The sequence below is a fragment of the Berghia stephanieae genome, chromosome 4 (genome assembly GCF_034508935.2).
Source record: "Berghia stephanieae isolate SIO BIC M18660-M18661 chromosome 4, UCSD_Bste_1.3, whole genome shotgun sequence".
Classification (NCBI taxonomy): domain Eukaryota; kingdom Metazoa; phylum Mollusca; class Gastropoda; order Nudibranchia; family Aeolidiidae; genus Berghia; species Berghia stephanieae.
Genome location: NC_088363.1, coordinates 3,152,237 through 3,172,236, shown reverse-complemented (window position 1 = coordinate 3,172,236; position 20,000 = coordinate 3,152,237). Strand labels below are relative to the sequence as shown.

Sequence of the window (20,000 nt, the reverse complement as noted above, 5' to 3'; positions counted from 1 at the left end):
GGAAGGTTACGTATAGATAGTATGAAGATGACGTCACTCATGTCTTTGTTATTGCTTTTTGCCATCCGTGTTTATGAGTAATTCTCCCTAAAATGTATTAACCAGAATACAAACGTTCAAGGTAACACATAGTTTTAAGTGTTGATTCGTTATACTTTCGGATGGCAATGTTGTGAGCTTATCGGCCAAGCGCATACTATCTATACCATCACTACTCAAATGCTATGTTTACCTACTCGACATCACATTTATACTTATGGAACTTCTACGTTTTTTTTGTCTGGATATTATCGCGTTGTATAGTCTTGTCTAGAACAACAAAGCATTTCTACTTTCACGTTGAAGACGGGCTTTACAGAACCCTCTCTTGTTTGCTGTCTGTTTGGTTAAAATAAATACCATTCAAGCTACCAGAAGCCGTGGTGGAGGGTGGTGGAATGCACATAGATACTGTTAAATAAAAAGTAAACGTTACGGCAAAATGCTTAACCACATAACGTTTCGGGCTCAAAACCCTTCTTCAGGCAACAACAAAAATATTTAAAACTTTAATACTTGACACAATCCGAATAGACTCAGACAGTGGTGTATCTAGTAAATATTGTACATACATGATATTATTTTAATATTTACCACAATGTTTGAGTTAGTCTAGATACATCGATGTTTCAGGCCTAATCAGCCATCGTCAGGACTGTGTGTTACATGAGTTTGGTTTGTTGACTGTTGTTGTTTGTTGAAGTGGTTCCGTTTTTGTAGTTGATTAATAAGAACTTCCGGCGATGTGGACACGTACCATTTGTATCAAACACGATTCAGTACATACATGATACATATTTACAAGTCGTGAATCCCTATTCTTATTAGCCACTCCCACGCCTCGTTCTGAAAAAAGTCCGCGAAATTAAAGGGGAGGCAAGAGAAAATCAGCTGATCGTTAAAATAGTAACAGAAAAGTGGAGGTGCTCGGCAATGAATGCAAGAAAGACATTTAAAACGCCGTAAAAATGTTTAAAAATCACTTAATGTTATACGAGTAATTACCATCCATAACAACCTGTCAAATTCACATATGTAAGATGCCAAGCCAAAATTAATAATAAAATAATAAAGAACACGATTGACCGTTGACTACACATGCATACGAGTACCAGAAATATTTTGTAAACAATGTAACACAATATAATGTGTAAGTTTCAAAGCAAATGCAACCACAAATAACATCAAAGAACAATGTGGGACTACTGTTTTAATTTCATAAAACCAAACGTATATTTTCTGCCCCCGATATTGAACGTGTAGTTAGTATGTATCGTACAAACAACATTCGTTTAGACAGGTAGTCGGGATTCTAGCGCCAGTTTTATTTGGGCAACCGTGATTGGGATTTCACTCACTCAATGCACTTATTATTATTATTATTATTATTATTATTATTATTATTATTATTATATTATTATTATTATTATTATTATTATTATTATTATTATTATAATATATATAATATAATAATATAATAATAATAATAATAATAATAATAATAATAATAATAATAATAATAATAATAATAATAAGCAGTTGAAAGCAGTCTTTGGTGTATAAGTGCATATGTACATTATTTCTTATAATAAATGCTTCAAAACAAAACTAAAAAATAAAAAAAAAAAAAGAATAAATGGATAAAAATATCTATTTGGGCATTTACTTACATTAATAGTCTTGAAAATCACAATCACAATCCATGAAAATTAAATATCCCAAAATCCGAAGAAGACATCAATTTAATCCAAAATCCAACACAGGAATGTATTTTAATAGGAGACAGATATCCTATTAAAACTATAGCATTACTTGCAAACAACAATACCCCACTCTGCGTTTAACGGGCTTGTGGCCGTCACATTGTAAATTGTGACCGCATTAGGGTAATCGGTGTCCTAAAGACTGACATACTGACATACAATCAATGAGAACTATAAAGAATCCATTCTAGAATTCAACTACAAACTGAAAAGCATGATAAATATCACTCTATCAAATAATTTTCTTTGCACAGGTTCACTCACACTCTCCTTTATTGCAAAACATTGATGAGTGAGAAAAAGTTTGTATTTCAATTATAAACTTAATCACATAATCTAAATGATGGAGAATAAAAACAGCTAATTATAAAAAATTTCACAGATCAAGTTATCTATTTGAACTCTGCATATTTAGCTTAATTACTCAATGACCATAATTTTTTAAACTGCATTGTTTCATTAAAAAGACCATACGCTTATGCCTGGACCGGGTATTCACAACTTCTGCATTTGCATTCCACTTTCGAATCGAATTAATCTCCATCTTATCCGTTTATTTGCAAAGTTTCTGCACTTTATAAATAAGACCATAACGCTTATGTCTGGACTGGGTATTCGCAAATTTTCCTATTGTGTTCCACTTTTCGAATCGAAATAACATCTAGTCTATCCGTTTATTTGCAAAGTTTCTGCACTTTATAAATAAGACCATAACGCTTATGTCTGGACCGGGCATTCGCAAATTCTGCTTATGTGTTCCACTTTTCGAATCGAATTAATCTCTATTTTATTCGTTTATTTGCAAAGTTTCTGCATTTTATAAATAAGACCACGACACTGTGTTAGATTGTTCGCAAATTCTGCCTTTGTGTTCCACTATTCGATTAGAATTAATCTCTACTTTATCCGTTTATTTGAAAAGATTCTGCACTTTATAAATAAGACCATAACGCTTATGTCTAGACTGGGTATTCGCAAATTTTCCTATTGTGTTCCACTTTTCGAATCGAAATAACATCTAGTCTATCCGTTTATTTGCAAAGTTTCTGCACTTTATAAATAAGACCATAACGCTTATGTCTGGACCGGGTATTCGCAAATTTTCCTATTGTGTTCCACTGTTCGATTAGAATTAATCTCTATTTTATCCGTTTATTTGAAAAGATTCTGCACTTTATAAATAAGACCATAACGCTTATGTCTGGACCGGGCATTCGCAAACTCTGCTTATGTGTTCCACTTTTCGAATCGAAATAACATCTAGTCTATCCGTTTATTTGCAAAGTTTCTGCACTTTATAAATAAGACCATAACGCTTATGTCTGGACCGGGCATTCGCAAATTCTGCTTATGTGTTCCACTTTTCGAATCGAAATAACATCTAGTCTATCCGTTTATTTGCAAAGTTTCTGCACTTTATAAATAAGACCATAACGCTTATGTCTGGACCGGACATTCGCAAATTCTGCTTATGTGTTCCACTTTTCGAATCGAATTAATCTCTATTTTATCCGTTTATTTGCAAAGATTCTGCACTTTATAAATAAGACCATAACGCTTATGTCTGGACCGGGTTTTCGCAAATTTTCCTATTGTGTTCCACTTTTCGAATCAAAAAAACATCTAGTCTATCCGTTTATTTGCAAAGTTTCTGCATTTTATAAATAAGACCACGACACTTATGTGTTAGATTGTTCGCAAATTCTGCCTTTGTGTTCCACTGTTCGATTAGAATTAATCTCTATTTTATCCGTTTATTTGAAAAGATTCTGCACTTTATAAATAAGACCATAACGCTTATGTCTGGACTGGGTATTCGCAAATTTTCCTATTGTGTTCCACTTTTCGAATCGAAATAACATCTAGTCTATCCGTTTATTTGCAAAGTTTCTGCACTTTATAAATAAGACCATAACACTTATGTCTGGACCGGCATTCGCAAATTCTGCTTATGTGTTCCACTTTTCGAATCGAAATAACATCTAGTCTATCCGTTTATTTGCAAAGTTTCTGCATTTTATAAATAAGACCACGACACTTATGTTTAGATTGTTCGCAAATTCTGCCTTTGTGTTCCACTGTTCGATTAGAATTAATCTCTATTTTATCCGTTTATTTGAAAAGATTCTGCATTTTATAAATAATAATAATTGTTCAAAATTTTACCTCACACCCGATATTACAAGTACAAGTGAGCCAGGTGATGAAGATTGTCAAACAGTGTGACAGATGAAATAGGAAGAGAGAGAGAGAGAGAGAGGAAGAGAGAGAGAGAGAGAGAGAGAGAGGGGATGAGAGAGAGATTCGTTTTTTGTTCAAAATTTCTCTCTCTCTCTCTCATATTGCACAAGGTTGTACTATTTTACTATTTATCAAGAACAGCCAAGGTGGCAACCCAGTCTCTGTATAAACTAAGCAAGATGGCAACAGGGACCTCGCTCCTTATCCAATGCCGAAGCTTTAATTTGAGTCAAACGGTTTGGTTAAAAAAAAACACCCAAAATAAGTTCGTGTGTGATGGAAGTTGAAGTCGGCTTATTATAAAATCGTTTATGGTCTGTTTGGATTACCCTTTTTAAATAGAAAAGGTGAATATAACAAAAACTTGAAGAATAGGCAAGCTAAATGAAAATTAAATTGACTGATTAAATGAGTACGCGAGGCTGAGTTGCGAACGACTACTGGGTTCCGACATTCCGATCCCAGTGTCATTCATGTTCACCGTACCGTGTTACTGTCTACACACTACACTGCATTGTTAGTGACTGGTCATGTCTTTTTTGTTTGTATGTTTTACGCAAGCTTAATAAAAATTAAATTGACTGATTAAATGAATACGTGAGGCAGAGTTGCGAACGACTCATGGTTCCGACATTCCGACCCCAATGTCAGTGTCAGTCATGTTCACCGTACTGTGTTACTGTCTACACACTACACGGCATTGTTAGTGACTGGTCATGCCTTTTTTGTTTGTATGTTTCTTTTAATATGGGTCAATTTACAAAGAATAATAATAGAAATGTTCAAAACAAAAACTAGATTCACTATTACGTGCCTGTAATGAAGTGCTTTCCACAAACCGTGAGCGAGAATGATGGTGGAGGTAATGGCAACCATGTGGGTTTGTTATTGCTTCCTGCCTCCGTCAACCCACGCATCCAGTTGCGTAACCCACGCTGAATCTGACCAATAACATTAATAATGTTTACTCAAGACTGATCTAACGTCAGACCTAATAACATGTTCAAATGGTACAAACGGCTAAACAAGCCTAATAATATTATAGTAACATGAATAGACTACTGCATAAAACCATTTAAAACAAACAAGTGGAAACAGAAGCTCATTCGTCTCCCCCCCCCCCCCCCCCCCACCTCTGATTTATTTCCCACCGACCTCCAGATTCTGGGTGGGGTTTCCGACCTCTCATAGTGGGCAGGGAGATAGTCGCTGTGTCTTCTCTCCCCTGATCTGTTTTCCAATTGTTTTCTGTCTTTGTCTTGGAATGGGATTACCTAGTTTTGTCGTCCTGACCCTGGCCGGAGTCCTTGGCTGGGAGGGAAATAGTCGGATGCATTGTTATAGTATTGGGAGATGGTATTATTTTCCTTGTAAATCATCTCTCTGTTATGTATACTGGTTTTTTTTTTAAACATATGCTTTATAAACATTTGAGTGTATTCCTCTTACCGGAATCTTGTGCTGTTGTCTGGATGGGACTTTAAGGTGATCTCAAACTAAGTACACTGACAGTGTGCTCTTGGAATCTACAACTGTTCCCTATTTGAACCAATTCCCCCTTGTCTTACTTTTTCCTCAAGTCCTTCTAATTGTACATCTGGAATGTTTTTACTATCCACCTCTTCCTTTTTACTGGCGCTGAATATGACCTAAATATGTTGCAAGCACCGTAAATCCCTTAAGAACGAACAAACAAACAAAACCTCCAAATTACTCAGTTTATAGATAGTATGCGCTTAGCTAAGAAGTTCACAATATTGCCATTCGGAAGTATGACGGACCAACACACACAACTGTGTGTATCCATGAACGTTTATAGTCAGGTTAATACAATTTAGTGAGCATTACTCATAAACGCGGATGGCAAAAAACAATAACAAAGACCAGAGTGACGTCATCTTCAATCTATCTATAGATAGTATGCGCTTGGCTTAGAAGCTCATAACATTGCCATCCGGAAGTATAACTGGCCAACACACAAAACGCGGATGGCAAAATACAATAACAAAGACCTGTTTGACGTCATCTTCGAACTATCTATGATAGTGTCAGTGATAGAATGAATAGAGATGTCGTTTCTCTGCTCTTTGTTATTGTAGTTAACCCGCAAGTTCGTTGATGAGTTCTCACTAAAGTCCCTATAACAGAGTATAGTTGTTGAAGGTCGCACATACTTTTGTTTAGGGGTTCTATTCATCAGGCGGGCAGAAAATGTGAGTATGCTTGGTATAGATAGTTATAAGATGACGTCACTCAGGTCTTTTTTATTGTTTTTTGCCATCCGCGTTTATGAGTAATGCTCACTGAACTGTATTAACCTGACTATAAACGTTCATGGATACACACAGTTTTGTGTGTTGGTCGTTTTACTTCCGGATGGCAATGTTATGAGCTTCTTAGCCAAGCGCATACTATCTATAACCTGAACGCCAAGCGTCAATCGACGTCTGACAAGGTATACAACTCTTTAATTTTGAGCCTACGCACTAGTTACTGTTTATTAAAGTGGTTGTCTCCCTTGGTTATAATTCGGTTCTCGCAATCATGCATAAAATCTTTCTTCCTCTTCCTGCTTTGATTTTAGAACCAGCAAATTAGTTGCATGTTTTGGTTTACTTTTTATTTTACTGCCTTTTTCAAGGAGTAAAGCGGGGTTTTTTTCTGGGGGCACTCAACTTTGTATCGGCCGCACACAGTCGGACTCGGATCTTGGAACTACCAGTCTAATGGCTAGTGTCACACCAGACGAGACCACTTAGCGCAATTATATTTTTATTTCCTTTTTTTTTTTTTGTTTTTTTTTTGTTTGTTTGTTTGTTTTGTTTTTTTTTGTGTGTTTTTTTTTTGGTTGTTTTTTTTTTTTGTTTTGTTTGTTTGTTTTTTGTTTTTTTTTGCTTTATCTCTAATTGACTCTCTTGCGGCTATCTCTTTCATTTAAACAATCTTCATATTATATTTTTTTTCCTTATACTTCTACACACAGATCGCAATCTGGATATCGCCACCACCACCACAACCACCACCATCATCATCATCAGCAGCACCGCCGTGCCTCGCCACCTAGCGCTGACGCCCAGCGCTCTTCAAACAACGGCAGCAGCACCGGCAACGGTAACGGCAGCCCGGGGGTCGTCGCGGCGACGGCGACGGCCACGGCGGCGGCGGTCAGACCCAGCATGTGGGATGACCCTCATGCGATGTCCTCGTCCTTCCACAGTAGAACCCCCAACAGTAGCAGCAACAACAACAACGGCAGCAGCCGGGAGCCTCTTTACAATCGTATGAACTTCTCCACCCTGCCGAGGAAAGCCGTCAGCAAAAAAACCTGGTGAGTAGGTATACGAGTTTTGTTGTTGTTGTCTTTGTCTTTGTTGTTGTTATTGTTGTTGTTGTCTTTGTTGTTGTTGTTGTTGTCGTTGTTGTTGTTATTGTTGTCGATGTTGTTGTTGATTGTTATTGTTGTCAGTGTTGTTGTTGTTGATTGTTTTTGTTGTCGTTGTTGTTGATGGTGATGAATTTTTTTTATTAATATGGATTTTTCATAGATTTATATTACAAGATACTCAACGACTTTTGTATGTTTTGTCTTTTTTGTTTGTTTTGTGTGTGTGTGTGTGTGTGTGTGTGTGTGTGTGTGTTTTATTTTTTATTAAGTGGATATAGCATATATCCTTTTTCCAAAGATTCATATTACAAGATGTTCCTCCGCTAAGTCATTGTCACAAACCCCGTCATCTGGTATCATGTTGGAACGAGCTAAATTTTGAAGAAAATAAATATATGTATCAAGTCAAAACGGTGAACGCTTCATTACCTATTTGACGCATTTGGTCACATTTATCAATAACAAGACACGCATAAATAGCGCTAGAGCCATGAACGACTCCAGATAGGGTTAGAACTTGGATATTTGTGGTGACCCCGTGTGAGTGAAGCGTGTGCTCTGCCAACTGAGCTGTTATGACCTCCAAAAAAGCATCAGGTTCACGCCGCTTTATTACCTATTTGACACGTTTGGTCACATTTATCCAGAACAAGTCAAGCAGAAATAGCGCAAGAAACATGAACGACTCCAGATGCGTTAGAACTTGGATATTTGTGGCGACCCCTTGTTGTTATTGGCTAAAACAAATTGAGCTTTTATATAGCGCAATATCCACTAAACGTGCCCAATGCGCTTCACTTGTGGTCCCTGGACAACAGCAACACTTAACATTTAGGACGGGGCATGACGCCTGTTAGGCGATATTACTTTCTTTTTTTTTTTCGGACAAAGACAACGCTGGTAAGGGCAAAGTACTTTCCGCTTGGTCTATACTCAGAGTGAAGCGAGTGAGTGATCTGCCAACTGACCTGATGACTGATGTGACCTCCAAAAAGCACCGGGTTCACGCATAGCCATCGTTACTTATAGCCTGACACTAGAACCCTCTTAGACTTATAGTTTGACGTCATTTTTAAAGGTTTGTGCAGAGTCTAATGAGTTGTTAGTAGAGCTCAAGGAAACAGGCGATTCCATTGGTTTAACTATTGAATACAACTCACGATTAGTTTTCTTTTGTGGCCAAAGACTTGTCTTTTGACGTCATTTATTTTTGGTCAGTGTCAGGCTATAAGTTTTATTACCTCTTTGACGCTTTGTCACAAACATATGGTCTTGTGGTATGACCCTCGCTTTCGGATCGGAAGGTCCTGGGTTCGAGCCTCGCGCTCGGCGCATAGTTGAGTCCTTGGAAAAAGGCTCTTTACTCACATTCTCTCACCGTACTCAGGTGTAAAGTGAGTACCTGGCCGTTTACAGCGTTGTCTTTGTCCCAAAAAGTTGTAATATCGCCTAACAGGCGTCATGTCTCGTCCTAAGTGTTATGTGTCGCTGTTGGTCAGGGACCCCTTGTAAAGCGCTTTGAGCACGTTTAGTGGATGTTGCTCTATATAACAGCTTATTTAAATAAGTAGCGTAAGAGCCATGAACGACTCCAGATGTGTTAGAACTTGGATATTATGGCCACCCCTTGTTGTAATGACACGTACGGCTTACGTCATAATTCTATCTATATCTTATTGTATTATCATTTCATTTGGTTGCGTTGATTGCCTGACTAAAGAGAGAGAAAATAGCCTTATTGACGTGCATACTCTGAAAAAAACACAATATTTAAAATTTTGGCCAGGAAACTCGTCCTTCAAACTATATCAATCGATTGAAATCACCCTCATCTCTGGCAAAAACTCTCAAACCCGCAACTTCTCGAAGTTTTCTTTGAACTTCTGGATTTAAGTTGTTTTTGGGGGTTTTTTTTGTTGTTTTTTTTTTCCCCAGCACGAGAATGAGAATCGTTTTAATTGATCGATATAATTTGAAGGATGATTTTTCTGGCAAAAATTTTAATCACGCGTTTTTTTCAGAATATGGCAGTAATTTGCGTTTTATTCGTTTTTGTTGGTGGTGATTGTTGTACTAATTAGAGCCACATCTGTAGTCTCTTTATCTACCCCCCCCCCATCCTTTATTTATCCATCCATCCATCCATCTATCTGTCTATCTATCTATCTATCTATCTATCTATCTATCTATCTATCTATCTATCTATCTATCTATCTATCTATCTATCTATCTACCTATCTATCAATCTATCTCTCTCTCTATCCATCTACCAATCTATCTGTCTATTATCTATCTATATCTCCCTATCTCTCTATATCTATCTATCTATCTATCTATCTATCTATCTATCTATCTATCTGTCTATATCTATCTATCTATCTATATTATATCTTTTTGTCAAAATATCCATGTTGCACATTCTTTCTCCTACTACTGATGTTTAATGATAATCTTTCATTAACTAATTAGTTATGACTTTCAGTCCCCCCCCCCCCCCCCCCCCCCCCAACGTTCGAGAGCTCAAACAACTGCTTTGATCTTTTCGTCACAACTATAATGAGAGGAAGAAAGACCGTAGGGCATATCACTCCAATATCAAGAGCACGTCTCTGTCGTTTGTTTGTTATCGTTGTTGTTATGTGCTTGCTGGCACTTGAGCACAGGCGCTGGTCATTAACTTCCTCTTGTTGATGTTCTCTCTTAAATTTGTTCTCTCTCTTCCCCCCCCCCTCTCTCTCTCTCTCTCTCTCTCTCTCTCTCTCTGTGTGTGTGTCTTTCTTTCTCTCTCTCTCTCTCTCTCTCTTTCTTTCTCTCTCTCTCTCTCTCTCTCTCTCTCTCTCTCTCTCTCTTTTATATAATATATATATATATATATATATATATATATACATGTATATATATACATATATATATATATATATTATATACATATATATATATACATATATATATACATATATATATATATATAACATTATATATATATATATATATACATACATATATATATATATATATGTATGTACAAGAAAGATAGAGAATTGAGCGGATATATATATATATATATATGTATATATATATATATTATATATATATATATATATATATATATATATATATATATAATATATATATATATATATCCCGCTCAATCTCTCTATCTTTCCTTGTGACAGATAATCAGATATGAATACATAAATGAATAAATAGATAATTAATAACTGAATTAATAGATAGATCCTTTGATAAATAATATAAAATTAGATAAATACATGAAACATATTAGATAAATAAATAAATAAACTATGAGATGGATAACATAGATAAGTAAATAGAGTAATAATTAATAGATAGATACTTAATGAATGAATAGATAAATAATCAGATACATAAATAGATCCATAACAATGCAATGCTTTATGAATTCTCAAAGTAAAGACTTATACATGACTCATGAATATAATCTATTAATAGTCTCTTTATTCTGGCGTGTTATGAGAAAGACATAATTCTGATTGGCTGACGACGTTATCAAATTCCATTTGTTTACAGTTAAAGCATAGACACTACCTGACACTTGTTATAAATATTTACCCCGTGTATTCACAACAGCCTAGACTTGTTGATAAACACGTCTCGATTTTCCATTTAAAAAAAAATTCGAATTATAAGTTTGAAAAATAAAAAAGTATTTTATTTTTTTAATGCAATCATCTAGTTTTTTAAAAATTAGGTTTTATCCACTAAACGTGCTCAAAGCGCTTTACAAGGGGTACCCGGCCAACAGCAACCCTCAACATGTAGGGCGTGACATGACGCCTGTTCGGCGATAATACAATTTTTTCTCAGACCGAGACAACTCTGTTAACGGCCATGTACTCGTTTTACACCTGAGTAATGATATCGGGTTTTCGTTATTTGGTAAATTCTTTTATAATGGTCTTTTGGCCTCCCGTGGTAGGCAGAGATGATGCAAGGCTTCCTATTTCCTGCTTTGAGATAGTTTCCACTAAATTATCAACTTATCCATCAACGTTTTCATATTTACTACCACCTCCATTATCATCGCCACTACAACTGCTATCACCATCAATAAGTACCCCAACCATGAACATCATCGTCATCTTCATCGCCGCCATCATAATATTATAACCACCGTCATTATCGCTACCACCTAAGCGATTATCACCACCACTACCACCAAAAATCAACATCCAAAATCATCTCTTCACAACTTCCACCACAACCACCAACACCACCACCATCATCATCAGAACCCACCAACCACCACAATCAGCATCACCAAAACCACTACCAACACAACCACAACCATCATCCTCATCCTCAAAACCACTACCAACACCATCTTCAAAAAACTACCACCACAACCATCTTCAACACCCACCAACCACACCATCATCGTCATCATCATCATCCACAAAAACCACGGCCAACACAACCACTACCGCCACCATCAAAAAAGCTACCACAACTATCATCAAAACCACCAATACCACCACCACCATCACCACCAAAATCGCCACCATCAACAAAAAACCACCACCACAACCATCATTCAAACCACCAACACCATCACCAAAACCACCACCACCCCATTTACACCTCCCTGATATTGTGACCAGTCTGGCATCCCCCAGACAGGTATGTATTGAATGTTGACATTCTGTCGTTGCCACAGTAGCGTATAGGTCAGATAGGAACGTAAAGTCACTTCCACGGACAACGCATCATCATCGTCGTACGTCGTCGTCGTCATCATCATCGTCATCATCTAGAAAGAAATGTACTGAATGTGTTCGCGTAACGTTTAAGGGGGACATGAAGTCGTCGTCGTCGTCTTCATCATTATCATCATCATCATCATCATCATCATCATCATCATCATCATCATCATCATCATCATCATCATTGTCGTCGTCTTCCAGACTGGTGTGCTACTAAGGTTGACATTCTGCGCTTAGCTAAGAAGCTCACAACATTGCCATCCGGAAGTATAACGGACCAACACACAAAACTGTGTATTGAACGTATGTAGTCTGGTTAATAGATAGTATACACTTGGCTAATAAGTTCACAACATTGCCATCCGGAAGTATAACGGACCAACACACAAACTCTGTGTAACCATGAACTTTGCGGATGGCAAAAAACAATAACAAAGACCAGAGTGACGTAATCTTCGTTCTATCTATACAGTTTATCGAGACTTACTCATAAACGCGTATGGCAAAAAAAAAACCAATAACAAAGACACGAGTGACGTCAACTTCATTCTATCTATCGATGATCTCATAAAGTGGTGGGATAGGTGGTGGGGGGGGGGGAGGGGGGGGAGGACTCATCTGCTCGGAATGGAAGGCAAAAATTTGATGTCTTTTAGCCGGCTGGTTGGTTGTTTGGTGTTTTATGTTGTTGTGGGGATCGTCTTTGCTTTGGTCGAATAAGGATGGAAGTTGTGTGTGTGTGTGTGTGGGGGGGGGGGGGGAATATGGGAGGGAGGGTGGAGATCAGGATGGAGAGGAATGGCGTTAAAAGTTTGGTGAAGTGAAGGGGAAAATTTAGTGAAGGGATTGGGTGAAGGGGCGAGGGAAAAGTGTGTGTGGGGCGGGGGGGGGGGGGGAGAAGTGTTGAGAGAGAGAGAGAGAGAAGGGGGGGGGGGAAATATATGAATAGAGGGGAGTGGGATGGTGGTGAGAAAGTAAGAGAGAGGAGGGAGAAAGATATGAGAGAGAGGGAAAGACATGCGGAGGAGGAGGGGGGGGGGGGGGGGAAGCAACAAGTCGTAACGTTGACTGCCCACCCCAGCCCAAAATAACACATGGTGAGTTGTCACGAAATGCGATCACGGAGTGACGATAGAGAGAGAGTGAGTGTGTGAGCTGTGTGGACACGAGGGGTTAACGATGACTAATGCCAAGATGGCTAAACCAACTGTCCACCCTCCTCTAATGAGCATGATCTCTATTACATTTCCATGTGCTCGAGGTCATTGGTCACATTGCAAAATGTGCTCAAAATGACCCACGTAGTGAAAAGTGTTCACAGTTTGAGAAATATCCAACGTGACAATGGGTCATTTTGCTCAGCATGACTCATGGGTATGTTTACAACTTTCATAAACAAAGCATCGTGTTTTGATACATTGAGAAATATCCAATCGTTGGACAGCAACAAATCATGTGATCGATGACTAGGTTGGACGAAAACGTGAATATAGATCGCTCCCATTAAAAAAAAAAAAAACACTGATTCACTTTTCGGGGGATACTTGTAATAATAATAATAATAATAATAATAATAATAATAATAATAATAATAATAATAATAATAATAATAATAATAATACCCCATTGGATGCCATTAAGGCAGACCTGCCTGGTACTACGAAAAACTCGTAGTATTACGAATTTTCGGCTCGAGCTACAGAACCGCATTTGCCTCTTCGACTCCATATATCTTGTTGAAAAGGAAAGTTTAGTTCCTTACATCCTATATTCAGGACTTTGAAGCATTTATGGATCATGGTGATGGCAAATTATTGATTTGTAAAGCTATTTATAGTAATTTTTTCATTGTTCTCCCCCCCCCCCCCTTGGAAACTACGAATTTTTGAGATTTCAAGTTGGCAGCTCTGCGTTATGGAAGAGACGGGTGAATCAGTCTTGACATAATGTTTCTTCCCCTCTTTCTTCTTGCTCACATTTCCATCAAACAACGAATATTATCACATTGTCCCGTGTTCTGGCTTTCTCTCTCTCTCTCTCTCTCTCTCTCTCTCTCTCTCTCTCTCTCTCTCTCTCTCTCTCTCTCTCTCTCTCTGTGTGTGTGTGTGTGTGTGTGGCATATCACTTGGACGTAGCCTCCCACACAGTCCTTCGGAAGAAGTCTCTGTCTTGTGCCCATCTGCCACATTCCGTTACGCCGTTGTTGAGCCATTCCTGTATATCCTGTTGCCATCTTCTTTGTGGTCTTCCTCTGCCTCTTTTGCCCACCGCCATGCCCTCCAGTACATCTCTCTCTAGTGTGTCGTGTCTTTTCAGGTGCCCAAAGTAATTGAGTTTCAGCTTTTTTATCTTACTCATTAGCAGGGACTTTTTTAGTCCTAGTGTTTTCATGATGTTTGCATTGCTTTCTTTGTTTGTCCACGGGATGCGTAAGATTTTTCTATAGCATTTCATTTCGAAGGCGGTTATTCTCTTTTCTGATTCTTTGGTTATAGACCATGTCTCGCATCCATATATTGCAGTAGGAAAAATACAGGATGTTAGGATCTTCATTTTCAGTCTGACTTCCTCGCTCTTCCAGATTGCCATCATTTTCATCATCTGGCTTACTACATACACAAAATGCTTTTTCTTCATTTTTGCTAGATTTTTGTTGTTGTTTTTTTTTATCTATATATAATTCCTATATCGATGGTTGAGAATTATCTCCAAATAGTTGAATATTACTGTTAAACCTGAGACTTCTAATCTGAGACTCATTTTGAGTTTTTTTTTGGTTTGTGTCTGTTGTTTTTTTTTTGTGGTTTTGTTGGTTTGTTTTTTTTAAATTATCTTTTAAATATTTTTTTTATTTATTTATTTTGGGGGGTGGGGGTGTTTTTATTTTTATTTTGTTTTTGTTTTGTTATGTTGGGTTTTTTTTTTCTTTGAAAAAAAAAAAAAGAAATAATAATGTTAACGCAATATATCACAGTCAAAGTTGTCTTTCCTTGATATGTGAATTCCCGTGAGCACGTCCTGTGGTTAGGTCCTTCTGACATCAAACAGTTGGGCGTGAGTACATCTGGCACCACTGAAACTCACGTCGGAATTTGGGACTTTTTCATTTGTCATCGATTCTCTCATGTCATGGGGGTGGATGCGTCTGTCCTCGCTGTGGGTGTGAGTGGCGAAATACAGTTGGTGACACATCCGGTTTGGGTTTTCTGGAGAGGGCGGGGTCAGGGTTAGGGGTCATGGGGAAAAGCGCTTAATGTAGAGAAAGGGAGTGAGGGATAGGGGGAGGAGGGAGGGATGAGAGAGGTGGAGAGAGAGAGAGAGAGAGAGAGAGAGAGAGAGAGAGAGATTTGTGTAAGAGGTAGAGAGTTAGATAGATGGATCGACTGATTGAATGATACATCGATGGATACATAGATACATGGATAGATAGATAGATAGATAGATAGATAGATAGATAGATATATAAGAGTAGAAGAAGAGAGATAGATAGATATATACAGAGAGAAGATAGATAGAGTAGAGAGGAGAAGATAGATAGAAGATTTCTAGATTAGTTGTGCTTTGTTATATTACAGAGAAAGATGAGAATAATAAGTATTGCAGGGAGTCAATGAAAGTCGAAGGCTGTAAGACAAAGGAGTAATTTTACTTATGTTTTTTTGGCCTTCTGTCTTATAGTTCTTGATGATGCTCTTTTGTTTGTGTTGAGTCGAATGCTTCCTTCATTCTTCTTTTCTCTTAAACTTGACTTCTTCTTCTTTCTTTGTCTTTTCTTTTTTTTGTTCTTCTTCTTCTTCTTCTTCTTCTTCTTCTTCTTCTTCTTCTTCTTCTTCTTCTTCTTCTTCTTCTTCTTCTTCTTCCCCTCCTCCTCCTCCGCCTCCTCCTCCTCCTCTTCCTCCTCCTCCTCCTCTTCCTCCTCCTCCTCTTCCTCCGCCTCCTCCTCCTCCTCTTCCTCCTCCTCCTCCTCCTCCTCTTCCTCCTCTTCCTCCTCTTCCTCCTCCTCCTCCGTCGTGCAGCACTTCTTATATATTATTCCAAGTAACCTGTTCCTCGTCTCCCCCAGCCCATATTTCTCCCCAAATCCCAACAATCTGCATGCATGACACATGTAGCAATGCATCCTGCCGTACTCTGGCAAATTAAACACGTATTAAAAATTTGGCCAGAAAACTCATCCTTTGTATTATCGACCAATTAAAATGACCCACGTCCATCTTTCCAAAAACTCCGCGAAGCCTGGACTTTTGGCGAAAAGTCTCAGATTCGAGTGTGTTTGCCAAGGTGAAGGTCACATTTTGATAATCGATAATATTTATTCGAAGGACGAGTTTTCTGGCCAATATTTTAAATACGTTGTTTTGTCAAGAGTGCAGCAGATTGGGAGATTCATTCATAGAAAGGGCCGGAATCGATCTTCTCACGTGTCACTCTTTGTTTGACTAAGGGTCGTTGCCATTTAGAGAGGTGTTCCGTAGCTGAGGCAAAAAATTTTTTAAAAGACTAAAAGCTGGCTTATCCGTAGCACATACTACAAGCGTTCACTAATAGATAGTGTGCGCTTGGCTAGGAAACTCACAACATTGCCATCCGGAAGTATAACGGACCAACACATACAATTAAGTGTAACCTGAACGTTTGTAGTCTGGTTAATACAGTTTAGTGAGCATTACTCGAAAAACGCGGATGGCAAAAAACAATAACAAAGACCTGAGTGACGCCATCTTCATTCTATCTATCTCTACAAATAGCCGACGACCGTCCAGTGAACGCCTTGTCATGCAACGAACACCAAAGTTAGCGTTTTGTCTCCCTTCCTTTGCCTCATCCCCTGAACACGCCCCACCCCGAGTACTGCATCGTGTTCTCCAGATTTCAAGCAGCCGTCTTGTGTCGGGTGTCTGGTGTCCCGGTGTCTGGTGTCTGGTGTCTGCATGGCATCAATTATTTCACCTGTCGATATCTTCCCCTTCTCAAACGTTTCATTATGAACAGTGATAATATTATAATGAATAAGTAATGGATGCCTTATGAGTTGCAGAAGGGAATATTTTATTTCATCAGAGTGGCTATCGTTTGCCTTCGTTCTTTGGTTTGTTTGGTGTTTTGTTTTGGTTTTGGTTTTATTTTTTAAATTATTATTTTTTTTTTTTTGGTTTTGTTTTTCTTGTTTGCTTGTTTAGTTTTTTGTTAATTTTGTTTGTTTTTGTTTGTTTTTTTTTTTTTTTGTTCCGGGGAGGGTTTTTTTTGGCCGTATTTTTGTATTTAATTTTTTTTTTTTTTTTTTTTTGTCTCTGATTTTATTCGAGTGGAATGGAAATGGTTGTTGTTTTTAATTGTTTATTATTTGTTTTTGTCTTTGTTAGTTCGTTTTCTTTGATTTTGATTAGTTTCTTGTTGTTTTTTTTTTTTTTTTTTTGTTTTTTGTCTTTTTTTTGTGGGGGGGGGGGGTAAAATAATTTGGTTCGCTACACAATGTCTATAATTATAAACCACGAATTTGTCTCTGACTTTATTTATTTATTTATTCATTTATTTATTTATTTATTTATTTATTCCTCATCGATATACTGTTTATCCTGGTGTGATCGACCCACAAAATGTTGGTTAGCTGAAACTTAAGACTCATTGGAGATCGAGAATGAATGACGATGACGTCACGTGGCTCTTTGTTATTGGGTTTCGGCCGTCGGTTGGGTGATAAGTTCTCATTTAATTCTCCTCGATAAAAGGGTTCAAAGTTCACCAACAGTTTTGTATTATGTAGAATGATTGGTTTGGTGGACAGTAACTGGTGATTATTTTACTTAAACACGAATACTGGCATCGTTGAGAGATTTCCAGTTCGTGGAATGGGGATGATCTATATTAATATTATAGATAGAATGCGGTTGGCCAAGGAGTTCACAACATTACCATCCGGAAGTATAACGGACCAACACACAAACTATGTGTAACCATGGTTAATACAGTTTAGTGAGAACAACTCACAAACGCGGATGGCAAAAACAATAACAAAGGCCTGAGTGACGTCATCTTCGAACTATCTATATTACCGTTCCATGTGTTCGAGGTCATTGGTCACATTGCAAAATGTGCTCAGAGTGACCCGCATAGTGAAAAGTGTTCACAGTTTTCAAAATATCTAACATCGCAATAGTGTTCAACAGTCGTGACGTCACTTCCCTCGTAATGACGCATATTAACTTAGTAACCGGTTCTAAACTATCGGTATAATCGCCGGCGCCCTAATGAAATGCTTCTCTGACGAGCATAAAAGTGTATCCAGAGGAGAAAAATCATTATTTAATTCTGATCATATTTTGACTTTTATACATTCTGATCACATTATGACATGTGAAAAAGCTCTAGCCAGCATGGAGAATAAAAAGCACCGATTTTCTTTGTTGAGAACCAAGCTGCTGGTTGCTGGGCGGACGTGACATCAGACTATTGAATCCTATAGATAGTATGCGCTTGACTAAGAAGTTCACAACATTGCCATCCGGAAGTATAACTGGGCTTAACACACGAAACTGTATGCTGTAACCATGATCGTTTATACTCTGGTTTACACAGTTTAGTGAGAATTACTCATAAAAGCGGATGGCATTAAAACAGTAACAAAGACCTGAGTGACGTCAACTTCGAACTATCTATTGGCAATTTAGTTGGAAGTGACACATGCGTATGTTTACAGTATTTATAAACAAAGCAATGTGTTGACAATTCGTGGACAGCAACGAATCGTGTGAAAGGTGACTTGGTTGGATCCAATACCTGAATATAGATCGCTCCCATTGAGACAAAGCGGTCCGATTCATTTATTATTTCTTTGTTAGGACTGCACGACCTCACCTCTCTCCCCCCCCCCCCCCCCCCCCCCCTACATTTCTCCCTTTTTCCGTAACAAAGGCGAGTTTGAGATTGGGACGAAAGGAAGGAAAGGAAAGCACGTGAGCGCGAGGATCGCGGGCGATCGGATCGTGTCGTGAGTGAGCAGTGTTTACAATTGCCGCGCGTGAAAGTTATGAGCAGAGAGCGAGCGAGTACGTACCTCGCGAATGTGACCGCTCCGGGTGAGTATTCTCGCACTTTTCTGACTTAACTTCTTCTATTTTCTTCTGCAACAAAACGGTAACCGGAGAGACAGAGGAGCGTTTTACTCTGTTGATGTGACATTCATAATGTTTTGATTGATAGATTGTGATTGTGATACGTTAATATTACTGTTTTCATTCATGTCAATGGGAGCGATCTATAGATAGAATGCGCTTGGCCAAGGAGTTCACAACATTGCCATCCGGAAGTATAACGGACCAACACACAAACTCTGTGTAACCATGAACTTTTATAGTCTGGTTGATACCGTTTAGTGAGAACAACTCACAAACGCGGATGGCAAAAACAATAACAAAGGCCTGAGTGACGTCATCTGCATACTATCTATAGATCGCTCCCATTCATCAAGTGTTATATCAGAGGGTTATATATATATATATTTTTTTATTTATTTATTTATTTATTTATTATTTTTTTATTTTTTTTTTTTAATTATTTTTTTTTAAATATCGGTGGAAGGCGCTACTTTGATGTTTAAAAGTATATTTTCAAAAAGGAAAAAGCAATGATTGTGTGTTATAGTGTCATTAATTAACTATGATATTTGCAAAAATACTTGAACGTGGTGCTGTGTCAGCGGTGTTTTAATCCTATTGGCTTATATAGATAGAATGCGCTTGGCCAAGGAGTTCACAACATTGCCATCCGGAAGTATAACGGACCAACACACAAACTCTGTGTAACCATGAACTTTTATAGTCTGGTTGA

The 20,000-nt window shown here is 37.9% G+C and overlaps 1 protein-coding gene across 4 annotated transcripts in view; it reads left to right on the top strand.

Annotated features, from left to right (window-relative positions):
• LOC144969907 (kelch-like protein 5) overlaps nt 1-20,000 on the top strand; it is a 142,414-nt gene that overhangs the window by 30,416 nt on the left and 91,998 nt on the right. For 3 of the 4 annotated variants that reach the window (XM_078908969.1, XM_078908970.1, XM_078908968.1), the window contains exon 3: nt 7,027-7,371. In XM_078908969.1, the coding sequence (XP_078765095.1) occupies nt 7,220-7,371 (152 nt within the window). In that variant the 5' untranslated portion in view covers nt 7,027-7,219. Of the gene's footprint in view, nt 1-7,026; nt 7,372-19,158; nt 19,250-20,000 lie in introns of those variants that run through there. The other variant, XM_078908973.1, reaches the window with a different exon arrangement.